This window comes from Oncorhynchus tshawytscha, linkage group LG13 (assembly GCF_018296145.1).
Source record: "Oncorhynchus tshawytscha isolate Ot180627B linkage group LG13, Otsh_v2.0, whole genome shotgun sequence".
Lineage (NCBI taxonomy): Eukaryota > Metazoa > Chordata > Actinopteri > Salmoniformes > Salmonidae > Oncorhynchus > Oncorhynchus tshawytscha.
Genome location: NC_056441.1, coordinates 92,287,312 through 92,313,250, shown reverse-complemented (window position 1 = coordinate 92,313,250; position 25,939 = coordinate 92,287,312). Strand labels below are relative to the sequence as shown.

Sequence of the window (25,939 nt, the reverse complement as noted above, 5' to 3'; positions counted from 1 at the left end):
TATATAATAATATGATAATATATATATAATAATATGTCATATCGGTTATGCAGTAAGGAAGTATTCTTGACATGTGTGAGCCGGAACTTCTCATTGAAGCATCTCCTGTTTCTGTAGTGAACCAGTACACCCCCTAGAAGGACTGTAGTTTACCGAAAGGCGTTACCCCTAATCTATCACCTCAATGCTAAATGCCAAGCAGAGACGCATCAGGTCCCATTTTTACAGTCTTTGGTTTGACTCGGCTGGAGATCATACTCCTAAACTTCCAATCTCAGGGCGGACACTAACCACAAGGCCACGGAGTTGATTGATTTGTTATGCAGAAGGAAAAGGAGAAAAGAGAGTCCAGCCAGCCAGACAGTTAAGGGTTAACTACGCCAACACAGCTGAGGTGTTGAATAACGTGTTGTGATGAACAGGGGAATAATGTGTTTGAAAGTTAGAGCGATGTGATTGTAAAACCATTCTTAATGCAATGCGTTCTGAAGTGGAAGACTTTTTTTGAGGAAAACTCAACCTAAAATGTGATTATTTTTTAATTACAATAGTCAGCGCAATATCTCAGGAGAACAGGAATCGTTGAAGTGATGCAATTATAGGAATTACCATATTTCTTTCTTTGTCAAAAATTTCAGACGAGAAGTGAGGAGGAGATCTGAATATTCAGGGAAGGAAAAACAAGACAGTCACTAATCATGAAAAACTCTCCTCTGTGCTTAAAAACCAGCCATAGATGATTCCCATGTTACTGAGTCTAGTCACCTCTTTAAATGACTCCCATGTTACTGAGTCTAGTCACTTCTTTAAATGATTCCCATGTTACTGAGTCTAGTCACCTCTTTAAATGACTCCCATGTTACTGAGTCTAGTCACCTCTTTAAATGACTCCCATGTTACTGAGTCTAGTCACCTCTTTAAATGACTCCCATGTTATTGAGTCTAGTCACCTCTTTAAATGACTCCCATGTTACTGAGTCTAGTCACCTCTTTAAATGACTCCCATGTTATTGAGTCTAGTCACCTCTTTAAATGACTCCCATGTTACTGAGTCTAGTCACCTCTTTAAATGACTCCCATGTTATTGAGTCTAGTCACCTCTTTAAATGACTCCCATGTTACTGAGTCTAGTCACCTCTTTAAATGACTCCCATGTTACTGAGTCTAGTCTAGTCACCTCTTTAAATGACTCCCATGTAACTTTCTAGTCACTTCTTTAAATGACTCCCATGTTACTGAGTCTAGTCACTTCTTTAAATGACTCCCATGTTATTGAGTCTAGTCTAGTCACCTCTTTAAATGAGAGACAGGAGTCTGAAGAGAGCAGAGAGACAGGAGTCTGAACAGAGCAGAGAGTCAGGAGTCTGAAGAGAGCAGAGAGAGTCAGGTGTCTGAACAGAGCAGAGAGAGTCAGGAGTCTGAACAGAGCAGAGAGTCAGGAGTCTGAACAGAGCAGAGAGAGTCAGGAGTCTGAACAGAGCAGAGAGTCAGGAGTCTGAACAGAGCAGAGAGAGACAGAAGTCTGAAGAGAGCAGAGAGACAGGAGTCTGAACAGAGCAGAGAGAGACAGGAGTCTGAACAGAGCAGAGAGACAGGAGTCTGAAGAGAGCAGAGAGAGTCAGGAGTCTGAACAGAGCAGAGAGAGTCAGCAGTCTGAACAGAGCAGAGAGAGAGGAGTCTGAACAGAGCAGTGAATAGCTCTGTATATCAACACTCCTACCACAGCCATCTGGCAGACTGGGGGTAAATTTGTGGAGGAAATGTTTAATCTTTAATTAAACTGCTCTCTCTCTTTCTCTCTTTCCCTCTCTCTTTCCCTCTCTCTCTTTCTCTCTTTCTCTCTCTTCTTCATCATGTTTTTCTGATTCATCTGCATGGTTTCTCTACAGGTACATTGGCACAGTGTTGGTACAGAGCTTGGCACAGTGTTGGCTGGGTATAAATGGGTGTTAAAATGTCTCCCAAGCTGCTGTTGGCCTGCTTCCAGTGGTGTGGTAGCAGTGTGTGTGTGTGTGTATGCGTGCGTGCGTATGAATGCGGGTGAGTGTGTGTGCAGGTGTGTGTGTATGAATGCGGGTGAGTGTGTGTGTAGGTGTGTGTGTGTGTGTGTGTGTGTGTTCTCTTGCGTGCGTGCGGCCTTGCGCCTGTGTGTCTTCCTTTATGACGTAAGGACCAGAGAAACATGTCTGTGGTCTATGACGGGACCACTACACCCAATTAATGTCATCAACACCTAATTGGGAGGATTATTTTACACCATGTGACAATTACACCATGTTCATGAATAACAGAATTCCCTGCAGGGTTGGAGTAGAAAGGGGAATCTGAGCTGGAGAATGAGGGGTGGCCAGCCCCACAGATCCCCTCTAGGGGCCCCCTAGTGAAGAGACGGAGGCCAGCCCCACAGATCCCCTCTAGGGGCCCCCTAGTGAAGAGACGGAGGCCAGCCCCACAGATCCCCTCTAGGGGCCCCCTAGTGAAGAGACGGAGGCCAGCCCCACATATCCCCTCTAGGGGCCCCCTAGTGAAGAGAGAGGGACGCCAGCCACACAGATCCCCTCTAGGGGCCCCCTAGTGAAGAGGGAGGGAGGCCAGCCTCACAGATCCCCTCTAGGGGCCCCCTAGTGAAGAGGGAGGGAGGGAGGGAGGTTGAGAGACATCGGTCATACTCTCTCTCTTATTCTTTCATTCGGATGAAGCTGTTCCTTAGCAGAGGCCCAACGGGCTGGAAACATCTCTCTAAGCGACAGACAGAAAGACAGACAGACAGACAGACGCTGGGTCTTAGGAGAATAGAAAAAAATACTTTCAATTTCACAGAGCTTTAAACAGGCAGATATAAAATAATGAATAGAGGGAGGGGGAGGCAGGGGGGAGGAAGGAGGAGGGGGAGGAGGAAGGAGAGGGGAGGGAGGGACGAGGAGGAGGAAGGAGGGGGAGGAGGAAGGAGAGGGGAGGGAGGGAGGAGGAGGAGGAAGAAGGAGAGGGGAGGGAGGGAGGGAGGAGGAGGAGGAAGGAGGGGGAGGAGGAGGGAGGGAGGGGGAGGAGGAGGGAGGGGGAGGAGGAGGGAGGAAGGAGGGAGGGAGGGAGGAAGGGGGGGAGGGAGGGAGGAGGGAGGAAGCAGGGGGGGGAGGGAGGGAGGAGGCGGGAGGGATGGGAGCAGACACATCTTGCATCAATATGTCAGTCAGTCTGTGGGTTTGTCAGTCTGTCTGTGGGTTTGTCAGTCAGTCTGTGGGTTTGTCAGTCAGTCTGTGGGTTTGTCAGTCTGTCTGTGGGTTTGTCAGTCTGTCTGTGGGTTTGTCAGTCAGTCTGTGGGTTTGTCAGTCAGTCTGTGGGTTTGTCAGTCAGTCTGTGGGTTTGTCAGTCAGTCTGTGGGTTTGTCAGTCTGTCTGTGGGTTTGTCAGTCTGTCTGTGGGTTTGTCAGTCTGTCTGTGGGTTTGTCAGTCTGTCTGTGGGTTTGTCAGTCAGTCTGTGGGTTTGTCAGTCTGTCTGTGGGTTTGTCAGTCAGTCTGTGGGTTTGTCAGTCAGTCTGTGGGTTTGTCAGTCTGTCTGTGGGTTTGTCAGTCTGTCTGTGGGTTTGTCAGTCTGTCTGTGGGTTTGTCAGTCAGTCTGTGGGTTTGTCAGTCTGTCTGTGGGTTTGTCAGTCAGTCTGTGGGTTTGTCAGTCAGTCTGTGGGTTTGTCAGTCAGTCTGTGGGTTTGTCAGTCAGTCTGTGGGTTTGTCAGTCAGTCTGTGGGTTTGTCAGTCAGTCTGTGGGTTTGTCAGTCAGTCTGTGGGTTTGTCAGTCAGTCTGTGGGTTTGTCAGTCAGTCTGTGGGTTTGTCAGTCTGTCTGTGGGTTTGTCAGTCAGTCTGTGGGTTTGTCAGTCAGTCTGTGGGTTTGTCAGTCTGTCTGTCCTCTCAGTGCTCCAAAGCTAGAAGAGTTAAAGTAGACGCCTTACAAATCAAACAGGAATGCAGATTTATTCTGTAAAACAACGATCTGCACTGTGACAAAACTGTAAAAACATACACAGAGCGCGTGTTTACCGTAGCATGGTGCTAATACTACAATGCTAACAGACGGATACCGTAGCATGGTGCTAATACTACAATGCTAACAGACGGATACCGTAGCATGGTGCTAATACTACAATGATCTGGCACTGTGACAAAACTGTAAAATAATCCCTAATATGTCTCGTATGATTCATCAAAAGTTTGTTGAAAAGATGACTCGGGTTTGTTTTCTTCCAATAAACATCAATTATTCACTATTCCTCGTACGGTAATGAAAGCTAATGAATTTCCCAGATTCTGTGTTGCATCAGAAATGTGCTCTCTATGCCTGTGAGATAAGAACAGTAATCTTATTGACTGTCCCCATCTCTGAACAAACAGGCATCGGTTTGGTTCCCTGTAAAAAAACAACAACAAAAAAAACATACACAGAGCGCATGTTTACCGTAGCATGGTGCTAATACTACAATGCTAACAGACGGATACCGTAGCATGGTGCTAATACTACAATGCTAACAGACAGATACCGTAGCATGATGAGCTGGTATAGAACATGGTGCTAATACTACAATGCTAACAGACGGATACCGTAGCATGGTGAGCTGGTATAGGACATGGTGCTAATACTACAATGCTAACAGACGGATACCGTAGCATGGTGAGCTGGTATAGGACATGGTGCTAATACTACAATGCTAACAGACGGATACCGTAGCATGGTGAGCTGGTATAGGACATGGTGCTAATACTACAATGCTAACAGACAGATACCGTAGCATGATGAGCTGGTATAGGACATGGTGCTAATACTACAATGCTAACAGACGGATACCGTAGCATGATGAGCTGGTATAGGACATGGTGCTAATACTACAATGCTAACAGACGGATACCGTAGCATGATGAGCTGGTATAGGACATGGTGCTAATACTACAATGCTAACAGACGGATACCGTAGCATGGTGAGCTGGTATAGGACATGGTGCTAATACTACAATGCTAACAGACAGATACCGTAGCATGATGAGCTGGTATAGAACATGGTGCTAATACTACAATGCTAACAGACGGATACCGTAGCATGGTGAGCTGGTATAGGACATGGTGCTAATACTACAATGCTAACAGACAGATACCGTAGCATGATGAGCTGGTATAGGACATGGTGCTAATACTACAATGCTAACAGATGGATACCGTAGCATGGTGAGCTGGTATAGGACATGGTGCTAATACTACAATGCTAACAGATGGATACCGTAGCACGGTGAGCTGGTATAGGACATGGTGCTAATACTACAATGCTAACAGATGTCATATGCGCAGAATACAACAGGCTTACAAGAAGCTTACTTAAAAGCTCTTAACCAACAATGCAGTCAGTGTGGAGGCTATATACAGGGGGTACCTGTAGAGTCAATGTGGAGGCTATATACAGGGTGTTACGGTACAGAGTCAATGTGGAGGCTATATACAGCGGGGTAAAGCACTACATAGGTACAGTATGCTCGGCGTACATGTCCTGGTAATCTGTCTGTCTGTTGTGAATGTTGACCTGTTTAAAGGTCTCACTCACATCAGCTACGGAAAGCGTGATCACATAGTCGTCCGGAACAGCTGATGCTCTCATGCATGTTTCAGTGTTATTTGCCTCGAAGTGAGCGTAGAAGTAGTTTAGCTCATCTGGTAGGCTTGTGTTACTGGGCAGCTCTTGGCTGTGCTTCCCTTTGTAGTCTGTAATGGTTTGAAGCCCTGCCACATCTGACGAGCATCAGAGCCGGTGTTGTACGATTCAATCTTCATCAGAGGGCATAGCGGGATCCCGCTCCTTGAAAGCAGCAGTTCTAGCCTTTAGCTCAGTGCGAATGTTGTCTGTAATCCATGGCTTCTGGTTGGGATATGTACGTACAGTCACTGTGGGGACGACGTCATCGATTGACTTATTGATAAAGCCAGTGACTGATGTGGTGTATTCCTCAGTACCACCGGAGGAATCCCGGAACATGTTCCAGTCTGTAATAGCAAAACAGTCCTGTAGTTTAGCATCTGCTTCATCTGACCACTTTTTAATAGACCAAGTCACTTCCTTGCTTTTTAAAATGTATTTAAATTTTACATTTATTTAACTGGACAAGTCAGTTAAGAACAAATTTGTATTTTCACTGCCTGTTCAGGGGCAGAATGACATATTTGCACCTTGTACAAAGAGATTTGAACTTGCAACCTTTTGGTTACTAGTCCACCACTCTAACCACTAGGCTACCCTGCCACCCCTTTCATTTGAGCTTGTAAGCAGGAATCAGGAGGATAGAATTATGGTCAGATTTGCCAACTGGAGGGCGATGAAGAGCTTTGTATGCGTCTCTGTGTTTGCAGTAAAGGTTGTCTAGAATTACTTTCCCTCTGGTTGCACATTTAAAATGCTGGTAGAAATGATGTAAAACTGATTTAAGTTTCCCTGCATTAATGTCCCCGGCCACTAGGAGCGCCGCCTCTGGATGAGCGTTTTCCTGTTTGCTTATGGCCCTACACAGCTCATTGAGTGCAGTCTTAGTGCCAGCATCGGTCTGCTGTGGTATATGGACAGCTTCAAGAAATATTGATGTAAACTCTCTTGGTAGAAAGTGTGGTCTACAGCTTATCATGAGATACTTAAAACCTCGAGACTTCCTTAGATGTCGTGCACCAGCTGTTGTTTGCATATATGCATAGGCCCCCGCCCCGTGAGTGTTTAGCCCGCCAGCTGGTATGATCTTAATGTCGTCGTTCACCCGCTGACTCGCTGAAACATAAGACATTACAGTTTTTAATGTGGCGTTGGTGTAGTACACCATTACAATGCTACAATGCTAACACATTGATATCTCACAGTACAGACAGGCAGGCAGACTGGGGGGGGGGTAGATCTCTGGTATCCAGCCCAGAACGAACCTATTGGGAGGCAGTATAGGACACAGCATTAATAACACAATGTCAATACAGCACGGCGATATAGAAAGGAGGGGGTATGTCTCTGCTAACCAGCTCTGTGTCTGTGGTGCTATGGTGCTGTGGTGCTGTGTCTCTGCTAACCAGCTCTGTGTCTGTGGTGCTGTGTCTGTGGTGCTGTGTCTCTGCTAATCAGCTCTGTGTCTGTGGTGCTGTGTCTGTGGTGCTGTGTCTGTGGTGCTGTGGTGCTGTGGTGCTGTGTCTCTGCTAATCAGCTCTGTGTCTGTGGTGCTGTGTCTGGTGCTGTGGTGCTGTGTCTCTGCTAACCAGCTCTGTGTCTGTGGTGCTGTGTCTGTGGTGCTGTGTCTGTGGTGATGTGTCTGTGGTGCTGTGTATGTGGTGCTGTGGTGCTGTGTCTGTGGTGCTGTGTCTGTGGTGCTGTGTCTGTGGTGCTGTGTCTGTGGTGCTGTGTCTCTGCTAACCAGCTCTGTATCTGTGGTGCTGTGTCTGTGGTGCTGTGGTGCTGTGTCTGTGGTGATGTGTCTGTGCTGCTGTGGTGATGTGTCTGTGCTGTTGTGGTGCTGTGTCTGTGATGCTGTGGTGCTGTGTCTGTGGTGCTGTGTCTGTGGTGCTGTGGTGCTGTGTCTGTGGTGCTGTGTCTGTGGTGATGTGGTGCTGTGTCTGTGCTGCTGTGGTGCTGTGTCTGTGATGCTGTGGTGCTGTGTCTGTGGTGCTGTGTCTGTGGTGCTGTGGTGCCGTGTCTGTGGTGCTGTGTCTGTGGTGATGTGGTGCTGTGTCTGTGCTGCTGTGGTGCTGTGTCTGTGGTGATGTGTCTGTGGTGCTGTGTCTGTGGTGCCTTAGATTTACAAACTACTCCTGTTTCCATGGAGAACAGCACAGTCTGTTCTCTCTATGTTCCCTAGACTGATAGCAAAAATCAGGGGGGGAGTGTGTGTGTGTGAGTGTGTGTGAGTGTGAGTGTGTGAGTGTGAGTGTGAGTGTGTGTGTGTGTGTGTGTGTGTGTGAGGTCGACTAGCACGTGGCACTGCTGTCTGTCACTAGCTAGCTGGGCCAAACTACGGTCCACTATCGACCCCTTTAGCTTCAGGAAATGGAAAAGAGGACATGTGCACACATCAGGTAGTCATTCAGCTGGATCTATACACACAGCAGGTAGTCATTCAGCTGGATCTAAAACACAGCAGGTAGTCATTCACCTGCATCTATAAACACAGCAGGTAGTCATTAACCAGGATCTATACACACAGCAGGTAGTCATTCACCTGGATCTATACACACATCAGGTAGTCATTCACCTGGATCTATACACACAGCAGGTAGTCATTCACCTGGATCTATACACACATCAGGTAGTCATTCACCTGGATCTATACATACATCAGGTAGTCATTCACCTGGATCTATAAACACAGCAGGTAGTCATTCACCTGGATCTATAAACACAGCAGGTAATCATTCACCTGGATCTATACACACAGCAGGTAGTCATTCACCTGGATCTATACACACAGCAGGTAGTCATTCACCTGGATCTATACACACAGCAGGAAGTCATTCACCTGGATCTATACACACATCAGGTAGTCATTCACCTGGATCTATACACACAGCAGGTAGTCATTCACCTGGATCTATACACACATCAGGTAGTCATTCACCTGGATCTATACACACATCAGGTAGTCATTCACCTGGATCTATACACACATCAGGTAGTCATTCACCTGGATCTATACACACATCAGGTAGTCATTCACCTGGATCTATACACACATCAGGTAGTCATTCACCTGGATCTATACACACATCAGGTAGTCATTCACCTGGATCTATACACACAGCAGGTAGTCATTCACCTGGATCTATACATACAGCAGGTAGTCATTCACCTGGATCTATACACACATCAGGTAGTCATTCACCTGGATCTATACACACAGCAGGTAGTCATTCACCTGGATCTATACACACATCAGGTAGTCATTCACCTGGATCTATACACACAGCAGGTAGTCATTCACCTGGATCTATACACACATCAGGTAGTCATTCACCTGGATCTATACATACATCAGGTAGTCATTCACCTGGATCTATACACACAGCAGGTAGTCATTCACCTGGATCTATACATACATCAGGTAGTCATTCACCTGGATCTATACACACATCAGGTAGTCATTCACCTGGATCTATACACACAGCAGGTAGTCATTCACCTGGATCTATACATACATCAGGTAGTCATTCACCTGGATCTATACACACATCAGGTAGTCATTCACCTGGATCTATACACACAGGTAGTCATTCACCTGGATCTATACACACAGCAGGTAGTCATTCACCTGGATCTATACACACATCAGGTAGTCATTCACCTGGATCTATACATACATCAGGTAGTCATTCACCTGGATCTATACACACAGCAGGTAGTCATTCACCTGGATCTATACATACATCAGGTAGTCATTCACCTGGCATGTTCAGCTCAGCACTGTGTTCTGTCCTGTTTAACTCAGCACTGTGTTCTGGCCTGTTCAGCTCAGCACTTGTGTTCTGGCTTGTTCAGCTCAGCACTGTGTTCTGGCCTGTTCAGCTCAGACCTGTGTTCTGGCCTGTTCATTCTGTCCTGTTCTGTCTGTGACTGTGTGTGTGTGAGAGTGTATGTGAGTGTGTGTGTGTGTGTGTGTGTGTGTGTGAGAGAGAGAGAGTGAGTTACCTACATTAGAGCCACTCACTTCTAAATAGCTCCCAGGGCCATTAAATGAACGGCCAATGACAGACAAAGTGGCACCTTCCCATTAGCAGTGCTGAGTAGCGTTGTTTCACACACACACACACACACACACACACACACACACACACACACACACACACACACGTGTTTCCATGTACTTCCCTATTGGACCCACCACTATGCCATTTCTCTCCTCTTCTATTGGTTTTCATATCATCTTTCTTTCATTGTCCAGAAGCCAAAGGCTCAATCCTGGTTATAGTATGAACCCATCCTGGTTATATTATCATCCCATCCTGGTCATATTATCAACCCATCCTGGTTATATTATCAACCCATCCTGGCTATAGTATGAACCCATCCTGGTTATATTATCAAACCATCCTGGTCATATTATCAACCCATCCTGGCTATAGTATGAACCCATCCTGGTTATATTATCAACCCATCCTGGTCATATTATCAACCCATCCTGGTTATATTATTAACCCATCCTGGTTATAGTATGAACCCATCCTGGTTATATTATCATCCCATCCTGGTCATATTATCAACCCATCCTGGTCATATTATCAACCCACATTATCAATCCATCCTGGTCATATTAACAACCCATCCTGGTTATATTATCAACCCATCCTGGTCATATTAACAACCCATCCTGGTTATATTAACAACCCATGATGGCCATATTAACAACGCATCCTGGTTATAGTATCAACCCATCCTGGTTATATTATCAACCCATCCTGGTTATATTATCAACCCATCCTGGTTATATTATCAATCCATCCTGGTCATATTAACAACCCATCCTGGTTATATTATCAACCCATCCTGGTCATATTAACAACCCATCCTGGTTATATTATCAACCCATCCTGGTCATATTATCAACCCATCCTGGTCATAGTATCAACCCATATTATCAACCCATCCTGGTCATATTATCAACCCATCCTGGTCATATTATCAACCCATCCTGGTCATGTTATCAACCCATCCTGGTCATGTTATCAACCCATCCTGGTCATATTATCAACCCATCCTGGTCATATTATCAACCCATCCTGGTCATATTATCAACCTATCTTTATAAGTGTGTGTGGCAATCTCCTGAGCACACTTATAGATTATGTTGCTGTCACAGCAGACATCTGCCTAGAAGTCTACAGTCATCCTCCTCATCTCTGTTGGATCAGAGAACCTGAAGGACACCATAGAAGGAACATCTGCTTCTGCTGAGCCGACCTCCTCTCCAGGTTGAAGAATGCCCTCGGAGCATTCATGTCCGTCAGGGTAACTACCCTCCATCTGATTCGGTAAAGAAGACCCCAGCTGTGTCCACTTAGCCCTCAACTCCCTCTCTGACCCTGAGTGCGGCTGCCCAATAAGGCTATCCTCGATGTCTCTAATATCCTGCCTAGGCCCCGTCTCCACCTCTGAGGTAGATTTGACTGTAAGATCTAGGCCTGATAAGAACAGAACTAGAAATAACTTTAAGATCTTCTTTCCAAAATAAATATTATAGTTTGATTACATTTTAGGGTATCTGAGGCATAAATAGAAACATATGACTTACCCATATTAACAACTCATCCTGGTCATATTATCAACCCATCCTGGTCATATTAACAACCCATAGTGGTCATATTGTCAACCCATCCTGGTCATATTAACAACCCATCCTGGTCATATTGTCAACCCATCCTGGTCATATTAACAACCCATAGTGGTCATATTAACAACCTATCCTGGTCATATTATCAACCCATATTATCAACCCATCCTGGTAATATTAACAACCCATCCTGGTCATATTATCAACCCATATTATCAACCTATCCTGGTCATATTATCAACCCATCCTGGTCATATTATCAACCCATATTATCAACCCATCCTGGTCATATTATCAACCCATCCTGGTCATATTATCAACCCATCCTGGTCATATTATCAACCCATCCTGGTCATATTATCAACCTATCCTGGTCATATTATCAACCTATCTTTATAAGTGTGTGTGGCAATCTCCTGAGCACACTTATAGATTATGTTGCTGTCACAGCAGACATCTGCCTAGAAGTCTACAGTCATCCTCCTCATCTCTGTTGGATCAGAGAACCTGAAGGACACCATAGAAGGAACATCTGCTTCTGCTGAGCCGACCTCCTCTCCAGGTTGAAGAATGCCCTCGGAGCATCCATGTCCGTCAGGGTAACTACCCTCCATCTGATTCGGTAAAGAAGACCCCAGCTGTGTCCACTTAGCCCTCAACTCCCTCTCTGACCCTGAGTCCGGCTGCCCAATAAGGCTATCCTCGATGTCTCTAATATCCTGCTTAGGCCCCGTCTCCACCTCTGAGGTAGATTTGACTGTAAGATCTAGGCCTGATAAGAACAGAACTAGAAATAACTGTAAGATCTTCTTTCCAAAATAAATATTATAGTTTGATTACATTTTAGGGTATCTGAGGCATAAATAGAAACATATGACTTACCCATATTAACAACCCATCCTGGTCATATTATCAACCCATCCTGGTCATATTATCAACCCATCCTGGTCATATTAACAACCCATAGTGGTCATATTGTCAACCCATCCTGGTCATATTAACAACCCATAGTGGTCATATTAACAACCCATCCTGGTCATATTGTCAACCCATCCTGGTCATATTAACAACCCATAGTGGTCATATTAACAACCTATCCTGGTCATATTATCAACCCATATTATCAACCCATCCTGGTAATATTAACAACCCATCCTGGTCATATTATCAACCCATATTATCAACCTATCCTGGTCATATTATCAACCCATCCTGGTCATATTATCAACCCATATTATCAACCCACCCTGGTCATATTAACAACCAATCCTGGTCATATTATCAACCCATCCTTGTCATATTATCAACCCATCCTGGTCATATTATCAACCCATCCTGGTCATATTATCAACCCATCCTGGTCATATTATCAACCCATATTAACAACCCATTCTGGTCATATTATCAACTTATCCTGGCCAGACATACTCCCCCTCCCCCTCCATGCCCCACACTTCCTCAAGACCACTATCAGTAAAGCCATACTCCCCCTCCCCCACACTACCTCATTACCACTATCAGTAAAAACATACTCCCCCTCCATGCCCCACACTACCTCATTACCACTATCAGTAAATACATACTCCCCCTCCCTCCCCCACACTACCTCATTACCACTATCAGTAAATACATACTCCCCCTCCCCTCCATGCCCCCACACTACCTCATTACCACTATCAGTAAAGACATACTCCCCCTCCATGTCCCACACTACCTCATTACCACTATCAGTAAATACATACTCCCCATGCCCCTCCCCTCCATGCCCCCACACTACCTCATTACCACTATCAGTAAATACATACTCCCCCTCCCCATCCATGTCCCACACTACCTCATTACCACTATCAGTAAATACATACTCCCCCTCCCCCACACTACCTCATTACCACTATCAGTAAATACATACTCCCCCTCCCCTCCATGCCCCCACACTACCTCATTATCACTATCAGTAAATACATACTCCCCCTCCATGCCCCCACTACTACCACTATCAGTAAATACATACTCCCCCTGCCCCTCCCCCTCCATGCCCCCACACTACCTCATTACCACTATCAGTAAATACATACTCCCCCTCCCCCACACTACCTCATTACCACTATCAGTAAATACATACTCCCCCTGCCCCTCCCCCTCCATGCCCCCACACTACCTCATTACCACTATCAGTAAATACATACTCCCCCTCCCCACACTACCTCATTACCACTATCAGTAAATACATACCCCTGCCCCTCCCCACACTACCTCATTACCACTATCAGTAAATACATACTCCCCCTCCCCCACACTACCTCATTACCACTATCAGTAAATACATACTCCCCCTCCCCATCTATCACTGTGGGTCTCCTGTAAGAACATATCATCAGGATCAGACCATTGTGATGATCTTGCTGGTCCTTTCCTTTCCTTCCTGCTGTAACGTGTACAGTGACCCTGACTGATGCCTCATCTACATTGATGGGGATATCTGACAACTTGTCAATCTCTTCCTCCATTCTTCACAGAGCAGCTCCGCGGAATCCAGAGTCCACCTCCCTTCACATAGACCTGCATGTCTGTAATTACACTGGGCACATCATTCTTTGTTGTCTGTGAAACAGGCGTATCCGTCTCGGAGTCAGTGCCCTCGGTAACCACTTCCAGGAGCTCAGTCACTATCACACCGGCCCTGAGCGCACCACCACGGCTACATTAACATTCACAGTACAGGCAACGGAACCTTGCAACTCCGGCAGTTGGGGTTGAGTTTGGACCCGGGGCAGAGGCTAACCCATCTGGACAAGAGGAATACCTATGTGAGAATGCTGTTCATCGACTACAGCTTGGCATTCAACACCATAGTACCCTCCAAGCTCGTCATCAAGCTCGAGACCCTGGGTCTCGACCCCGCCCTGTGCAAACTGGGTACTGGACTTCCTGACGGGCCGCCCCAGGTGGTGAGGGTAGGCAACAACATCTCCTCCCCGCTGATCCTCAACACTGGGGCCCCACAAGGGTGCGTTCTGAGCCCTCTCCTGTACTCCCTGTTCACCCACGACTGCGTGGCCACGCACGCCTCCAACTCAATCATCAAGTTTGCGGACGACACAACAGTGGTAGGCTTGATTACCAACAACGACGAGACGGCCTACAGGGAGGAGGTGAGGGCCCTCGGAGTGTGGTGTCAGGAAAATAACCTCACACTCAACGTCAACAAAACTAAGGAGATGATTGTGGACTTCAGGAAACAGCAGAGGAACACCCCCTATCCACATCGATGGAACAGTAGTGGAGAGGGTAGCAAATTTTAAGTTCCTCGGCATACACATCACAGACAAACTGAATTGGTCCACTCACACAGACAGCATCGTGAAGAAGGCGCAGCAGCGCCTCTTCAACCTCAGGAGGCTGAAGAAATTCGGCTTGTCACCAAAAGCACTCACAAACTTCTACAGATGCACAATCGAGAGTCCTGGCGGGCTGTATCACCGCCTGGTACGGCACCTGCTCCGCCCTCAACCGTAAGGCTCTCCAGAGGGTAGTGAGGTCTGCACAACGCATCACCGGGGGCAAACTACCTGCCCTCCAGGACACCTACACCACCCGATGTTACAGGAAGGCCATAAAGATCATCAAGGACATCAACCACCCGAGCCACTGCCTGTTCACCCCGCTATCATCCAGAAGGCGAGGTCAGTACAGGTGCATCAAAGCTGGGACCGAGAGACTGAAAAACAGCTTCTATCTCAAGGCCATCAGACTGTTAAACAGCCACCACTAACATTGAGTGGCTGCTGCCAACACACTGTCAATGACACTGACTCTACTCCAGCCACTTTAATCATGGGAATTGATGGGAAATGATGTAAATATATAAACAATGCTACCTTATATAATGTTACTTACCCTACATTATTCATCTCATATGCATACGTATATACTGTACTCTATATCATCGACTGCATCCTTATGTAATACATGTATCACTAGCCACTTTAACTATGCCACTTTGTTTACATACTCATCTCATATGTATATACTGTACTCGAAATCATCTACTGTATCTTGCCTATGCTGCTCTGTACCATCACTCATTCATATATCCTTATGTACATATTCTTTATCCCCTTACACTGTGTATAAGACAGTAGTTTTGGAATTGTTAGTTAGATTACTTGTTGGTTATTACTGCACTGTCGGAACTAGAAGCACAAGCATTTCGCTACCCTCGCATTTAACATCTGCTAACCATGTGTATGTGACAAATAAAATTTGATTTGGAACAAAGACTCCTACCACACCGTAATCCAGTGGAACAAAGACTCCTACCACACCGTAGTACGGCAGTGGAACAAAGACTCCTACCACACCATAATCCAGTGGAACAAAGACTCCTACCACACCATAATCCAGTGGAACAAAGACTCCTACCACACCGTAGTACGGCAGTGGAACAAAGACTCCTACCACAGCGTAGTATGGCAGTGGAACAAAGACTCCTACCACAGCGTAGTACGGCAGTGGAACAAAGACTCCTACCACACCGTAGTACGGCAGTGGAACAAAGACTCCTACCACACCGTAGTACGGCAGTGGAACAAAGACCTCTACCACACCGTAGTACGGCAGTGGAACAAAGACTCCTACCACAGCGTAGTACGGCAGTGGAACAAAGACTCCTACCACACCGTAGTACGGCAGTGGAACAAAGACTCCTACCACACCGTAGTACGGCAGTGGAACAAAGACTCCTACCACAGCGTAGTATGGCAGTGGAACAAAGACTCCTACAACACCGTAATCCAGTGGAACAAAGACTCCTACCACACCGTAATCCAGTGGAACAAAGACTCCTACCACAGCGTAGTACGGCAGTGGAACAAAGACTCCTACCACACCGTAATCCAGTGGAACAAAGACTCCTACCACAGCGTAGTACGGCAGTGGAACAAAGACTCCTACCACACCGTAATCCAGTGGAACAAAGACTCCTACCACACCGTAGTACGGCAGTGGAACAAAGACTCCTACCACAGCGTAGTACGGCAGTGGAACAAAGACTGCTACCACAGCGTAGTATGGCAGTGGAACAAAGTCTCCTACCACACCGTAATCCAGTGGAACAAAGACTCCTACCACAGCGTAGTACGGCAGTGGAACAAAGACTCCTACCACACCGTAATCCAGTGGAACAAAGACTCCTACCACAGCGTAGTACGGCAGTGGAACAAAGACTCCTACCACACCGTAATCCAGTGGAACAAAGACTCCTACCACAGCGTAGTACGGCAGTGGAACAAAGACTCCTACCACACCGTAATCCAGTGGAACAAAGACTCCTACCACAGCGTAGTACGGCAGTGGAACAAAGACTCCTACCACACCGTAGTACGGCAGTGGATCAAAGACTCCTACCACACCGTAGTATTGCAGTGGAACAAAGAATCCTACCACACCGTAGTATTGCAGTGGAACAAAGACTCCTACCACACCGTAGTATGGCAGTGGAACAAAGACTCCTACCACCGTAACCAGTGGAACAAAGACTCCTACCACACGGCAGTGGAACAAAGACTCCTACCACACCGTAGTACGGCAGTGGAACAAAGACTCCTACAACACTGTAATCCAGTGGAACAAAGACTCCTACCACACCGTAGTATGGCAGTGGAACAAAGACTCCTACAACAGCGTAATCGGCAGTGGAACAAAGACTCCTACAACACCGTAATCCAGTGGAACAAAGACTCCTACCACACCGTAGTAATGCAGTGGAACAAAGACTCCTACCACACCGTAGTACGGCAGTAGAACAAAGACTCCTACCACACCGTAGTATGGCAGTGGAACAAAGACTCCTACAACACCGTAGTATTGCAGTGGAACAAAGACTCCTACCACACCGTAGTACGGCAGTGGAACAAAGACTCCTACCACACCGTAGTATTGCAGTGGAACAAAGACTCCTACCACAGCGTAGTACGGCAGTGGAACAAAGACTCCTACAACACCGTAATCCAGTGGAACAAAGACTCCTACCACACCGTAGTATTGCAGTGGAACAAAGAATCCTACCACACCGTAGTACGGCAGTGGAACAAAGACTCCTACCACACCGTAGTACGGCAGTGGAACAAAGACTCCTACCACACCGTAGTACGGCAGTGGAACAAAGACTCCTACCACACCGTAGTACGGCAGTGGAACAAAGACTCCTACCACACCGTAGTACGGCAGTGGAACAAAGACTCCTACCACACCGTAGTACGGCAGTGGAACAAAGACTCCTACCACAAACCTGTGCTGTTTTACCCATTAATATAGGCAGTGGAACAAAGACTCCAAACCCCAGCGTAGTACTACATCCAGTGGAACAAAGACTCCAAACCCTGTGCTGTTTTACCATTAATATAGTACGGCAGTGGAACAAAGACTCTGTGCTGTTTTACCACACCGTAGTACAGGCAGTGGAACAAAAACTCCTGTTTTACCCATTAATATAGTACTACATCCATTGTTGGAAGAATGGAAACTCCAAAGTGTTTTACCAAGGAAAAGAAATCTGTGCATGCAACTCTTCTTCTGGATGTCCTGGGTTACAGCCAGCTGGAACTGAATCCATATTCCAAACCCCTGTGCTGTTTTACCCATTAATATAGTACTACATCCATCCTTGTTGGAACTGAATCCATACTCCAAACCCCTGTGCTGTTTTACCCATTAATATAGTACTACATCTGTCCTTGTTGGAACTGAATCCATACTCCAAACCCCCTGTGCTGTTTTACCCATTAATATAGTACTACATCCATCCTTGTTGGAACTGAATCCATACTCCAAATACCCTCTTACAGGAATTAGAAAATACAACTTAGTCAAAATTCTTTACACTTTAACTACAGCACCAGAATCACGTGGACTGAACAATAGACCAGCCTGGGCAATGCAGAGGACTTTACACAACTACAGCACCAGAATCACGTGGACTGAACAATAGACCAGCCTGGGCAATGCAGAGGACTTAACACAACTACAGCACCAAAATCACGTGGACTGAACAATATACAATCAGGCAGGAGATAATATATATATAGAGAGAGATACTCAGGAAGGAGATAATATATATAGAGACAATCAGGCAGGAGATAATATATAGAGAGATAATCAGGCAGGAGATAATATATATATAAAGAGAGAGATAATCAGGAAAGAGATAATATATATAGAGACAATCAGGCAGGACATAATATATATATATAGAGAGAGATAATCAGGAAGGAGATAATATATAGAGAGACAATCAGGCAGGAGATAATATATAGAGAGATAATCAGGCAGGAGATAATATATATATAAAGAGAGAGATAATCAGGAATGAGATAATATATAGAGAGACAATCAGGCAGGAGATAATATATATATAGAGAGAGATAATCAGGAAGGAGATAATATATAGAGAGACAATCAGGCAGGAGATAATATATAGAGAGATAATCAGGCAGGAGATAATATATATATATAGAGAGAGATAATCAGGAAGGAGATAATATATATAGAGAGACAATCAGGCAGGAGATAATATATAGAGAGATAATCAGGCAGGAGATAATATATATATAGTGAGAGAGATAATCAGGAAGGAGATAATATATATAGAGACAATCAGGCAGGAGATAATATATATAGAGATAATCAGGCAGGAGATAATATATATATAGAGATAATCAGGAAGGAGATAATATATATATAGAGATAATCAGGCAGGAGATAATATATATATAGAGATAATCAGGCAGGAGATAATATTTGTATTTATTTTTTACCTTTATTTAACTAGGCAAGTCAGTTAAGAACAAATTGTTATTTTCAATGACGGCCTAGGAACAGTGGGTTAACTGCCTGTTCAGGAGCAAAACGACAGATTTGTACCTTGTCAGCTCGGGGGTTTGAACTTGCGAGAGAGAGGAGAGAAAGACAGAGCGACAGAGAGAGAGAGAGGAGAGAAAGAGAGAGAGGAGAGAAAGACAGAGCGAGAGAAAGAGAGAGGGGAGAGAAAGAGAGAGAGGAGAGAAATAGAGAGAGGAGAGAAAGAGAGAGAGGAGAGAAAGACAGAGCGAGAGAAAGAGAGAGAGGAGAGAAAGAGAGAGAGGAGAGAAAGACAGAGCGAGAGAAAGAGAGAGGAGAGAAAGACAGAGCGACAGAGAGAGGGAGAGAAGAGAGAAAAACAGAGAAAAAGAGAGGTACAGAGAGAAAGAGAGAGACAGAAAGAGAGAGACAGAAAGAGAGAGAGAGACAGAGAGAGAGCGAGAGATAGGGGGCGTGGTTGATACAGTCTGGTAAGGACTCAAAGTCAAAGTCACTCAGGTCAACTGTGAATCCATCACACTGCACCCATGCTCCGTTGACCCCCGTGCCAGGTCAGACACATACAAGAAACCTACACACACTGTGAATCCATCACACTGCAGGCTGATGTCAATTTAGAGAGCTGCGCATTTCATTGCATTTCACTGTACTGTTCACACCTGCTGTATACTGTAGAAATGACAAATAAATGTTGATTTGCTCCGTTGACCCATAGAAACAGCCCTGGTTTAGGCACATGACCCCCACACCCAGGAAGTGTGGTTTCCTTTCTCATCTCAGAGATACCAATATAGGCAATAAAGACCGCAGGGAACACATCCAGTACTATCCAATAATAACTTTTAAATATGTGTCTCTAAACACGATCCTTACCCTGAGTCGTCGTCCGTACACAGTCACCTGTCCTCGGGCCTGTTCCTTACGCTGCCTCCACTCTACCAGGTTGAGGCCGTTGTCGATAGCCAGGGTTACGTTCCTCTTGCTGACCGTGGGGTTGACCGTCCCGGCCAGCAGGTGGGGCTCCGTGTGCAGGGACACCTCCATACCGTTGGCCAGCACCAGACGCAGAGAGCCGTCCAGACCGATGTAGTAACTGTTCCTCACTTGGTCTGGAGAGAAGAGGACAGAGGAGAGAGGACAGGGGAGAGAGGACAGAGGAGAGAGGACAGAGGAGAGAGGACAGAGGAGAGAGGACAGAGGAGAGAGGACAGAGGAGAGAGGACAGAGGAGAGAGGACAGAGGACAGAGGACAGAGTAGAGAGGACAGAGTAGAGAGGACAGAGGAGAGAGGACAGAGGAAAGAGGACAGAGTTTGATGTGGAGACTAAAATCAACTGGTTTTGTCTAAACATTTCAGAAAGGGGTTACACTATGAACTCCTAGACAGTATTCACTCCCCTGTAGGTCACTCAGGAAGTACGTTACTATACCACCTCTGTAGGTCACTCAGGAAGTACGTTACTATAACACCTCTGTAGGTCACTCAGGAAGTACGTTACTATACCACCTCTGTAGGTCACTCAGGAAGTACGTTACTATAACACCTCTGTAGGTCACTCAGGAAGTACGTTACTATAACACCTCTGTAGGTCACTCAGGAAGTACATTACTATACCACCTCTGTAGGTCACTCAGGAAGTACGTTACTATAACACCTCTGTAGGTCACTCAGGAAGTACGTTACTATAACACCTCTGTAGGTCACTCAGGAAGTACATTACTATACCACCTCTGTAGGTCACTCAGGAAGTACGTTACTATAACACCTCTGTAGGTCACTCAGGAAGTACATTACTATACCACCTCTGTAGGTCACTCAGGAAGTACGTTACTATACCACCTCTGTAGGTCACTCAGGAAGTACATTACTATACCACCTCTGTAGGTCACTCAGGAAGTACGTTACTATAACACCTCTGTAGGTCACTCAGGAAGTACATTACTATAACACCTCTGTAGGTCACAATTCATAATTCCCCATAATGACAATACATTTTTGCTAATTTATTAAAAATAAAAACTGAAATAACACATTTCCATAAGTATTCAGACCCTTTACTCAGTACTTTGTTGAAGCATCTTTGGCAGCGATTACAGCCTCGAGTTTTCTATAGGTTTGACGCTACAAGCTTGGAAGAACTGTATTTGGGGAGTTTCTCTCATTCTTCTCTGCAGATCCTCTCAGGCTCTGTCAGGTTGGATGGGGAGTGTTGCTGCACAGCTAATTTCAGGTCTCTCCAGAGATGTTCGATTGGGTTCAAGTCCGGCCTCTGGCTGGGTCACTCAATGACATCAGAGACTTGTTCCGAAGCCACTCCTGGGTTGTCTTGGCTGTGTGCTTAGGGTCGTTGTCCTGTTGGAAGGTGAACCTTCACCCCAGTCTGAGGTTCTGAGCACTCTGGAGCAGGTTTTCATCAAGGATCTCTGTACTTTGCGGCGTTCATCTTTTTCTTGATCCTGACTAGTCTCCCAGTCCCTGCTTCTGAAAAACATCCCCACAACATGATGCTGCCACCACCATGCTTCACCGTAGGGATGGTGTCAGGTTTCCTCCAGACGTGACTCTTGGAATTCAGGCCAAAGAGTTCAATCTTGGTTTCATCAGACCAGAGAATCCTGTTTCTCACCATCTGAGAGGCCTTTAGGTGCCTTTTGGAAAACTCCAAGTGGGTTGTCATGTGCCTTTTACTGAGGAGTGGCTTCCGTCTGGCTACTCTACCAAAAAGGCCTGATTGGTGGAGTGCTGCAGAGATAGTTGTCCTTCTGAATGGTTCTCCCATCTCTACAGAGGAACTCTGGAGTTTTGTCAGAGTGACCATCAGGTTGTTGGTCACCACCCTGACAAAGGCCCTTCTCCCCTGATTGCTCAGTTTGGCTGATTGACCAGCTCTAGGAAGAGTCTTGGTGGTTCCAAACTTCTTTTATTTAAGAATGATGGAGGCCACTGTGTTCTTGGGGACCTTCAATGCTGAAGAAATGTTTTGGTACCCTTCCTTTGGTATCTGTGCCTCGACACAATCCTGTCTCGGAGCTCTACGGACAATTCCTTCGACCTCATGGCTTGGTTTTTGCTCTGACATCCACTGCCAACTGTGGGACCTTAGATAGACAGGTGACAGAGTTTCCAAATCATGTCCAATCAATTGAATTTACCACAAGTGGACTCCAATGAAGTTGTAGAAACATCGCAAGGACAATCAATGGAAACAGGATGCACCTGAGCTCAATTTTGAATCTCATACCAAAGAGTCTGAATACTTATGTAAATAAGATTTCTGTTTTTTATTAGTAAAAAAAATTGCAAACATTTCTAAAAACCTGTTGTTAAAAACTGTCATTATGGGGTATTGTGATGTCATTATGGGGTATTGTGATGTCATTATGGGGTATTGTGATGTCATTATGGGGTATTGTGATGTCATTATGGGGTATTGTGATGTCATTATGGGGTATTGTGATGTCATTATGGGGTATTGTGATGTCATTATGGGGTATTGTGATGTCATTATGGGGTATTGTGATGTCATTGTGGGGTATTGTGATGTCATTATGGGGTATTGTGATGTCATTATGGGGTATTGTGATGTCATTATGGGGTATTGTGATGTCATTATGGGGTATTGTGATGTCATTATGGGGTATTGTGATGTCATTATGGGGTATTGTGATGTCATTATGGGGTATTGTGATGTCATTATGGGGTATTATGATGTCATTATTGTATTGTGATGTGTCATTATGAGGTATTGTGATGTCATTATGAGGTATTGTGATGTCATTATGAGGTATTGTGATGTCATTATGAGGTATTGTGATGTCATTATGGGGTATGAGGTATTGTGATGTCATTATGGGGTATTGTGATGTCATTATGGGGTATTGTGATGTCATTATGGGGTATTGTGATGTCATTATGGGGTATTGTGATGTCATTATGGGGTATGGTGATGTCATTATGGGGTATTGTGATGTCATTATGGGGTATTGTGATGTCATTATGGGGTATTGTGATGTCATTATGGGGTATTGTGATGTCATTATGGGGTATTGTGATGTCATTATGGGGTATTGTGATGTGATGTCATTATGGGGTATGGTGATGTCATTATGGGGTATTGTGATGTCATTATGGGGTATTGTGATGTCATTATGGGGTATTATGATGTCATTATGGGGTATTATGATGTCATTATGGGGTATTGTGATGTGTCATTATGGGGTATTGTGATGTCATTATGGGGTATTGTGATGTCATTATGGGGTATTGTGATGTCATTATGGGGTATTGTGATGTCATTATGGGGTATTGAGATGTCATTATGGGGTATTGTGATGTCATTATGGGGTATTGTGATGTCATTATGAGGTATTGTGATGTCATTATGGGGTATTGTGATGTCATTATGGGGTATTGTGATGTCATTATGGGGTATTGTGATGTCATTATGGGGTATTGTGATGTCATTATGGGGTATTGTGATGTCATTATGGGGTATTGTGATGTCATTATGGGGTATTGTGATGTCATTATGAGGTATTGTGATGTCATTATGGGGTATTGTGATGTCATTATGGGGTTTGTGTGTTGATTGCTGAAAAAAATTATTGAACACATTTTAGAATAAGGCTGTAACAAAATGTGGAAAAAGTCAAGGGGTCTGAATACTTTCCTGAAGGCACTGTATGTAGTTCTGCCCCTGAACAGGCAGTTAACCCACTGTTCCTAGGCCGTTATTGTAAATAAGAATTTGTTCTTAACTGACTTGCCTAGTTAAATAAAAAACAAAATGTCTGAGGCCCAAATTGCACCCTATTCCCTGTATAACGCACTAATTTGGACCAGAGCCCTATGGAACAATATAGGGAATAGGGAGCTGTTTAGGACACAGATAATAAGAGAAGCTCTGAGGATGTATTACTCTCTGGCCTCTCACACTCACACTCACTCACTCACTCACTCACTCACTCACTCACTCACTCACTCACTCACTCACTCACTCACTCACTCACTCACTCACTCACTCACTCACTCACTCACTCACCACTCACTCACTCACTCACTCACTCACTCACTCACTCACTCACTCACCACTCACCACCACTCACCACCACTCACTCACTCACTCACTCACTCACCTCACTCACTCACTCACCACCACTCACCACTCACTCACTCACTCCACTCACTCACCTCCACTCACTCACTCACTCACTCACTCACTCACCACTCACTCACTCACTCACTCACTCACCACTCACTCACCAGGCAGAGCCAGCTAGGCAGGAAGTGGGAATAGGTGCTTCACAGCATCACTCTGATGCATGCTGAATATTCCGTTGGAGAAATCAGGAATCCGCCGCCGTTCTGAGGCTTACAGGAAGGAATGTTGAACACTGGCATTGGTAATCCAATCAAAACACAGCTAAACAGCGGAATAGAACTCACAGCTGAGCTCTGAGCCCTCCCTCGCCAGCCAGGAAGATTTAATCTAACATAATACAAGACTAAACATTTCCTCCCTTTTATTCACACTCATCTTGTTAGCTGTCTACTCTCTTTTGCAGAGGCTGGGTGAAACCAGTTGAGGGCTCAGAATAACACATGTGATCACACACACGTCTCCACAAGCGCCACACACACGCAATACATAGATTACTGAGAATGCAACAAGTCAGCACTGTGTGTGTGATTACCCTGTTTTCAATTTTCAAAGCGGACAAAAGTGAATTCATTAAGACCAAAACGGCTGGCTCAGAGCCTCGCCTCCTGTCTCCTCTCTCAGCAGATGTCCAGCACAAGGTCGTCTCAACAAAGCAGTCGCTGACCAATCAGACAACAAACAGTAGAGATGTGAGGAGAGGAGACAGTAGAGATGTGAGGAGAGGAGACGGTAGAGATGTGAGGAGAGGAGACGGTAGAGATGTGAGGAGAGGAGACGGTAGAGATGTGAGGAGAGGAGACGGTAGAGATGTGAGGAGAGGAGACGGTAGAGATGTGAGGAGAGGAGACGGTAGAGATGTGAGGAGAGGAGACAGTAGAGATGTGAGGAGAGGAGACAGTAGAGATGTGAGGAGAGGAGACAGTAGAGATGTGAGGAGAGGTCAACAACAGACAGTAGAGATGTGAGGAGAGGAGACAGTAGAGGGGTGAGGAGAGGAGACAGTAGAGATGTGAGGAGAGGTCAACAACAGACAGTAGAGATGTGAGGAGAGGAGACAGTAGAGATGTGAGGATAGGTCAACAACAGACAGTAGAGATGTGAGGAGAGGAGATAGTAGAGATGTGAGGAGACGGTAGAGATGTGAGGAGAGGAGACAGTAGAGTTGTGAGGAGAGGTCAACAACAGACAGTAGAGATGTGAGGAGAGGTCAACAACAGACAGTAGAGATGTGAGGAGAGGAGACAGTAGAGATGTGAGGAGAGGAGACACTAGAGATGTGAGGAGAGGAGACACTAGAGATGTGAGGAGAGGTCTTCAACAGACAGTAGAGATGTGAGGAGAGGAGACAGTAGAGATGTGAGGAGACAGTAGAGATGTGAGGAGAGGAGACAGTAGGGATGTGAGGAGAGGAGACAGTAGAGATGTGAGGAGACAGTAGAGATGTGAGGAGAGGAGACAGTAGAGATGTGAGGAGAGGTCAACAACAGACAGTAGAGATGTGAGGAGAGGAGACACTAGAGATGTGAGGAGAGGTCTTCAACAGACAGTAGAGATGTGAGGAGAGGAGACAGTAGAGATGTGAGGAGACAGTAGAGATGTGAGGAGAG

The 25,939-nt window shown here is 45.6% G+C and overlaps 1 protein-coding gene across 1 annotated transcript in view; it reads right to left on the bottom strand.

Moving 5' to 3' along the window:
* The window catches only part of tenm4 (teneurin transmembrane protein 4), a 718,236-nt gene that overhangs the window by 56,451 nt on the left and 635,846 nt on the right, over nucleotides 1–25,939 (bottom strand). Inside the window, 1 exon segment of the mRNA XM_042296535.1 lies at nucleotides 20,044–20,279. Within this exon segment, the coding sequence (XP_042152469.1) occupies nucleotides 20,044–20,279 (236 nt within the window).